The sequence below is a fragment of the Schistocerca americana genome, chromosome 1 (genome assembly GCF_021461395.2).
Source record: "Schistocerca americana isolate TAMUIC-IGC-003095 chromosome 1, iqSchAmer2.1, whole genome shotgun sequence".
Classification (NCBI taxonomy): Eukaryota; Metazoa; Arthropoda; class Insecta; order Orthoptera; family Acrididae; genus Schistocerca; species Schistocerca americana.
In genome coordinates, this window is record NC_060119.1 from 696,770,829 (window position 1) to 696,778,580 (window position 7,752).

Consider the following 7,752-nt stretch of genomic DNA (forward strand, 5'->3'; position numbering starts at 1 on the left):
CTGCTGAAGTCATCGGTCCCTAGGCTTACACACTACTTAATGTAACTTAAACCAACTTACGCTGAGGACAACACACACACCCATGCCCGAAGGAGGACTCGAACCTCCGATTTGGGCAGCTGCCCGAAGGTGCCTCAGATTGCCTTGTTCGTTGTGCTTATCACAGTACCAACAAGTCTCTCATCGTCATTTGCTTGTGTGGGTATCTAACCAAGGCATTTCTCTAGATGTCACATATAAAAACTGTGTGCTGTACGCGGGCTCCATCATGAAATTGTGCGTATCGCCTGCAATGAACTTGGATAATCTGCCGAAAGGGCAGCTGTAAGAATAGTTTTGTGGGTACATCTTCCAACATCGTTTCTGATTTTGGCTCTTGAAGAGGAATGGGCTGTCATTCCATCACCGGAATTGAGACGCCTTATTGATATTGTTCCCAGCAGAGCTCAAGCGGTTATAAAACGAAGGGTGGACACACATCTTATTAATTTGGGCTAACAGGTGTTCCGATACTTTTGATCAAACAGTGTACAACTTTTACAGAATACAGACTGCAGTTATAAGAGTCGAAGGAAATGAAAGGATGCCGCAGTTGAGAAGGGAGTGGGACAGGATTGTAGTCTACTCAAGATGTTATTCATTGGCCCGCCGGTGTGGCCGTGCGGTTAAAGGCGCTTCAGTCTGGAACCGCGTGACCGCTACGGTCGCAGGTTCGAATCCTGCCTCGGGAATGGATGTGTGTGATGTCCTTAGGTTAGTTAGGTTTAATTAGTTCTAAGTTCTAGGCGACTGATGACCTCAGGAGTTAAGTCGCATAGTGCTCAGAGCCATTTTTTTGTTATTCATTCTGTACATTGAGCAAGCAGTAAAGGAAATCGTGGAGAAATTAGGATAAAGGATTAATGTTCGTGGAGAAGGAATAAGAACTTTGAGACCTGCCTACGACTTCCTAATTCTGTCAGAGACAGTACAAGATTTAGAAGAACAGTTAAAGTGAATAGATATCGTCTTGAAAAGAGATTAGAAGATGAACATCAATTAAAATAAAACAAGGGGCCTGGATGTAATTTAATTCAATCAGCTGATCCTGAAGGAACTAGGTAAGGAAACGAGGCACTAAAACTAGTAGAAGAGATTCGCTATTTGGGCGGCAAATAGGTAATGCTGGTTGAAGCAGAGAGGATATAAAATACGGGTTGCAGTAGGAAGAAAAGCGTTCTAAAAAAGAGAAATTATTTACTTCGAATACAAAAGCGTTAGCGACTCTTTTACGGAGGCATTCGTCTGGAATTCAGCCTTGTAGGAAAGCATCTTATGGATACACAAAATTCTTAATGAGGCGGTACTGATCGATTGCAGGAAAAAAGAAATTTATGGCAAAACTCGAGTGAAAGAACGAATTGATTGATAGGACACGTCCTTAAGACATCAAGGAACTGTCGGTTTGGTAATGGAAGGAGTGTGGAGATTAAAATTTCTAGGGCCAGGCCAAGGATTGACTACAGTAAGCAGGTTCAAATGGATGGAGGCTGTAGTGGTGACGCAGAGGTGAAGAGTCTTGCACAGGATAGACTAGGGTGGAGACCTGCATTAAACCAGTCTTTGGACTGAAGATCACAACATGGTACAGTCCACAGCGGATGATCAACAGAAGCGAAAGCAACGCTGAGTGTGTTCCGGTAGAGAAAATAGTACCAATGATGTTCTCAATAAACATAATCGGCTTGTTAGAGTTTTCAGCACGCATGGATTAATTCGCTAAGGATACTATGACTTACAGCTTACAGCATCGTGTTATTGGAACGGTTCAGTTATTGTACGGAATAGTAGCTGTATTTAAATACCGGTAAATACAAGATAACGGCGAGAACAAAGCGGAAGGCCCTGACAGCACCTGATTAAAAGATTATTAGTAAATGTCTTCAGCCTGTCAGATCGTTTGGATCTTAGGGGTTGTACTGTGAACCGATATGAAGTGGAAGTGAAGTGTCAAATCAGTAATAGGTAAGGTGAATGAAAGGCTCAAGTCTCATAGAAACATTTTGGGAAACTGGGTTGGAACTACAAAGGAAACGGAAAACAAAGGCTAGTGCTACAAATTGTAGTCTGCTGCACTAGGAGTTATTTTCAAACAGGCAAGGCAGCAGACAATGATTGAACTGAGAGGCACTTCACTAGAGTCATAGCAAGTCAGTATAGCTGAAGAAAGCGCGACAGAGGTGTTCAGGGAAGTCAAACGGACGAGCTCGGGGATCTTTGGAAGGAGGGCGGCGTTGGTTTCGCAGAATCTTGCCCTGTACTGTTTGCAGAATCGCCGCTGGAAGAAGACTGTACTTTACAGGGCTACCTCCGTTTTATTTATCAGTAGACAAGTTCGTCAGCGAAATGTGTACAAACCAAAGCGTTATTACGCCTCAAAAAGCAACGTTCCGCGAGTCGAACATCGAATTGGAATTTCATAGCTGTGAGCATCTCCTTATGAACAGTCTATGTGATGACGTGAATCGTGGTGAATCAGATGCAAAGAGAAACTACGAGGTTGTTTGTATGCATTACACTAGCTGCTGTAATGTATACAAGCTACAAACAGCCGTGTATCATATACTCCTGGAAATGGAAAAAAGAACACATTGACACCGGTGTGTCAGACCCACCATACTTGCTCCGGACACTGCGAGAGGGCTGTACAAGCAATGATCACACGCACGGCACAGTGGACACACCAGGAACCGCGGTGTTGGCCGTCGAATGGCGCTAGCTGCGCAGCATTTGTGCACCGCCGCCGTCAGTGTCAGCCAGTTTGCCGTGGCATACGGAGCTCCATCGCAGTCTTTAACACTGGTAGCATGCCGCGACAGCGTGGACGTGAACCGTATGTGCAGTTGACGGACTTTGAGCGAGGGCGTATAGTGGGCATGCGGGAGGCCGGGTGGACGTACCGCCGAATTGCTCAACACGTGGGGCGTGAGGTCTCCACAGTACATCGATGTTGTCGCCAGTGGTCGGCGGAAGGTGCACGTGCCCGTCGACCTGGGTCCGGACCGCAGCGACGCACGGATGCACGCCAAGACCGTAGGATCCTACGCAGTGCCGTAGGGGACCGCACCGCCACTTCCCAGCAAATTAGGGACACTGTTGCTCCTGGGGTATCGGCGAGGACCATTCGCAACCGTCTCCATGAAGCTGGGCTACGGTCCCGCACACCGTTAGGCCGTCTTCCGCTCACGCCCCAACATCGTGCAGCCCGCCTCCAGTGGTGTCGCGACAGGCGTGAATGGAGGGACGAATGGAGACGTGTCGTCTTCAGCGATGAGAGTCGCTTCTGCCTTGGTGCCAATGATGGTCGTATGCGTGTTTGGCGCCGTGCAGGTGAGCGCCACAATCAGGACTGCATACGACCGAGGCACACAGGGCCAACACCCGGCATCATGGTGTGGGGAGCGATCTCCTACACTGGCCGTACACCACTGGTGACCGTCGAGGGGACACTGAATAGTGCACGGTACATCCAAACCGTCATGGAACCCATCGTTCTACCATTCCTAGACCGGCAAGGGAACTTGCTGTTCCAACAGGACAATGCACGTCCGCATGTATCCCGTGCCACCCAACGTGCTCTAGAAGGTGTAAGTCAACTACCCTGGCCAGCAAGATCTCCGGATCTGTCCCCCATTGAGCATGTTTGGGACTGGATGAAGCGGCGTCTCACGCGGTCTGCACGTCCAGCACGAACGCTGGTCCAACTGAGGCGCCAGGTGGAAATGGCATGGCAAGCCGTTCCACAGGACTACATCCAGCATCTCTACGATCGTCTCCATGGGAGAATAGCAGCCTGCATTGCTGCGAAAGGTGGATATACACTGTGCTAGTGCCGACATTGTGCATGCTCTGTTGCCTGTGTCTATGTGCCTGTGGTTCTGTCAGTGTGATCATGTGATGTATCTGACCCCAGGAATGTGTCAATAAAGTTTCCCCTTCCTGGGACAATGAATTCACGGTGTTCTTATTTCAATTTCCAGGAGTGTATATGAAAATAGGTATGATCGATACCTTCCTTGGACAAAATGTGATAATTTTTCCGAAACGCTGACGTTCGTAAACTGTTCGAAAGTGGACTAGTGCTGCGACTGTGATAACTGCAGTGAAAATCACGAAGTACAATGTGACATTGATGTCTGAGATGAGTGCCGATTACTGAGTTGCATGTAGGCTAACAGATATGCTTCAGTGGGCAGCTTGTTTCCAGATAAGCTCTTGAGCAATTGCACTTTTAATAGGTGCTGTGTTGGAGAGAAAACGCTCCTGTGAAGCAGTGAATGGAATGGCGGGCATTCCACGTTCACGAAGATGCCGCTAAGGTCCCTTTGGTCACCTGATCCTAATTTTTTAGAGCGAGACTGTACCTTAGACCCAGCTCCGACCATTCTCTTGATATATGTGCTGCAGAAGAGGGATCACAGCTCGGGACGATTCCGCAATGCTCTCGTAAAGTAAATACGTAATACCCTGTTCCCACTGTTAAGGAAGTTTTCAGGCAGTTTGAGTTGTGCAGTAGAGATAACGTACAACTGTGCTGTGGGACGACACATCAAAAACAACGAAAAAAAATCTCACCAATACCGGTAATAAATATACAGTTTAGCAAGTTCTGACGTCACAAGGACACACGGGGCCACGTGGGAAGATGCCTAAGAACTCGGTGGAACTTGGGAGCAACTGGGCAGAAATCTAATGGGTCTGAAGGATCTTCGAGTCGACAGTCGATAAATCTGTCCAGTTACCTTCCGCAGACCTCTACGGGCTACAGTTTGACGTGGTGCTCACGGTACAGATAGCGACGCTAGCTTCCATCTTTGTTCGATACAGTGTGACTTCGCCGAAGTGGCACCATCTCCTCGGTAAATACTGAACTTGACGATACCAAGCATGTGATCTGGCACATGACGTCATCAAAATGGTGGACATAAACCATTCACCGAAATATACGTAAAATGTGCTACACAACAGGAATTATAACTTTTTTGATATGAAAACAGCAAACAATTCCATATGCGTAATTGATGTATCGAACCTACCGATACCGGACATGATTTAACTAGCGACGTAACGATTATTGCGTGTGACGTCATATACGCGGGTAAAGTGAGAGCACCAGCCTTGACAACATTCGTGTTCCTTCTTCTTCTGTGGAGTGAAGGGGATGTATGGCTACGAAGTCTTTCGCGACGTATTTCTTGAATAAAAATCTCTCGGTGTACATGCCTGATTGAAGGGATGGCGCTGTAACAACGCGGGATAGAAACTACATCTATGGAAATAGAGGGCACCACTTCACTACGCGCCATGTCGCTGTTACCGTGACGTATTCCAGCCAATCAGAAGCTGTCCTTTGCATATAAAAGTGGGAGCCTCGGTAGTTTACGACAGTTAGTTTTAGCCCTGACGACGACCATGGAGGTAGTGGTCGAAAGCTTGGAGTTTTACCCTGAATTGACACGGCATGCACATCGAGAGATTTTTATTCAAGGAAGGGGATGTAGGTGGGAGGGATGTAGGTTTTGTTGGCAGACATTTAGCTGAGCTGAGCGAGTACGGCTGTGTGCGGCGCGGCGCGGCGGACTGACCTTTTGAGCGGGGGGTGCTTGGTGCCGTTGACGACGAGCTTGTTGCGGTGCGTCTTGGCGGGCGGCGGCGCCGGCGCGGGGTCGGCGGTGGGCGTGGGCGTGCCCGCCGTGGCCGTGGCGCTGGTGCTGGTGTTGGTGTCGGCGGAGCTGCTGGTGGTGCTGACGCTACTGTCGGTGGCGCTGGCGCGCACGCCGCGCAGCTCCAGCTGCAGCTGCATGTTCTTGGGCAGCGGCGGCTTCTCCTCCACCGGCAGCATGTAGGACAGCATGGCGCATCACCGCTCTCCGCTGGCTGGTGGCTGGGCGCTCACTGGGGCCTCGCAGCCGCCATCTGCAACGAGAGGAGGCCCTCACTGCAGGAGGAGGAGGGGCGGCGCCGGCGGTGGGGCCCCCGGGGGCTCTGCGCGCTGCGCCTCTGCTGTGTGCCGTACCTGCTGCACTCGCCCGGCCTGCCGCCGCAGCGGTGGACGCTGAAGCACGCTAGCGAGGTCACACTCGGCTCGGGAGTACACTGGTGGACAACACTTGAGAAGGAAACTAAATCTCGCGTCATTTATCACTGCCAAGTACACTACTGGCCATTAAAATTGCTACACCAAGAAGAAATGCAGATGATAAACGGGAATTCTTGGACAAACATATTATAATAAAACTGACATGTGATTACATTTTCACGCGATTTGTGTGCATACATCCTGAGAAATCAGTACCCAGAACAACCACCTCTGGCCGTAATAACGGCCTTCATACGCCTGGGCATTGAGTCAAACACAGCTTGGATGGCGTGTACGGTTACAGCTCCCCATGCAGCTTCAACACGATACCACAGTTCATCAAGAGTAGTGACTGGAGTATTGTGACGAGCCAGTTGCTCGGCCACCATTGACCAGCCGTTTTCAATGGGTGAGAGATCTGGAGAATGTGCTGGCCAGGGCAGCAGTCGATCATTTTCTGTATCCAGAAAGGCCCGTACAGGACCTGCAACATGCGGTCGTTCATTATCCTGCTGAAATGTAGGGTTTCGCAGGGATCGAATGAAGGGTACAGCCGCGGGTCGTAACACATCTGAAATGTAACGTCCACTGTTCAAAGTGCGGTCAGTGCGAACAAGAGGTGACCGAGACGTATAACCAATGGCACCCCATACCATCACGCCGGGTGATACGCCAGTATGGCGATGACGAATACACGTTTCCGATGTGCGTTCACCGCGATGTCATCAAACACGGATGCGACCATCGGGATGCTGTAAACAGAACCTGGATTCATCGGAAAAAACGATGTTTTGCTATTCGTGCACCCAGGTTCGTCGTTGAGTACACCATCGCAGGCGCTCCTGTCTGTGATGCAGCGTCAAGGGTAACCGCAGCCATGGTCTCCGAGCTGATAGTCCACGCTGCTGCAAACGTCGTCGAACTGTTCGTGCAGATGGTTGTTGTCTTGCAAACCCTCCTGAACCAACTGATTCCATATTCTGCAAACAGTCATTGGATCTCGATCTACGCGAGCAGCAATGTCGCGATACGATAAACCGCAATCGCGATAGGCCGACCTTTATCAAAGTCGGAAATGTGATGGTACGCATTTCTGCTCCTTACACGAGGCATCGCAACAATGTTTCACTAGGCAACGCCGGTCAACTGCTGTTTGTGTATCAGAAATCGGTTGGAAACTTCCCTCATGTCAGCACATTGTAGGTGTCGCCACCGGCGTCAACCTTGCGTGAATGCTCTGAAAAGCTAATCATTTGCATATCACAGCATCTTCTTCCTGTCGGTTAAATTTTTGCGTCTGTAGCATGTCATTTTCGCGGTGTAGCAGTTTTAATGGCCAGTAGTGTAGCAACATACGAGTTCATAGAGAGAACTGCTGCAGAGCGGTACAGAAGGTAACAGGAAGAAATACGCAACGAGTCAAACAGAAATTACAGCTTCATTCAAGGACAATAATTACACTGAAGCTACAGCGATATTTATTGTCACCTGGACACAGCAAAAGGCCGTTCAAAAGTGGCTCTGAGCATTTTGGGACTGAACTTCTGAGGTCATCAGTCCCCTAGAACTTTGAACTACTTAAACCTAACTAACCTAAGGTAGTAGCGGTCGCGCGGTTCCAGACTGAAGCGCCT

General features: G+C 49.3%; 1 protein-coding gene across 1 annotated transcript in view; it reads right to left on the reverse strand.

Annotated features, from left to right (window-relative positions):
• Window positions 1–5,950, reverse strand: part of LOC124609484 (translation initiation factor IF-2-like) — an 847,268-nt gene extending 841,318 nt beyond the window's left edge. The window contains exon 1 of the mRNA XM_047140076.1: window positions 5,625–5,950. Within this exon, the coding sequence (XP_046996032.1) occupies window positions 5,625–5,893 (269 nt within the window). The 5' untranslated portion in view covers window positions 5,894–5,950. The remainder of the gene's footprint in view (window positions 1–5,624) is intronic.
• Window positions 5,951–7,752: the final 1,802 nt, after the last annotated feature.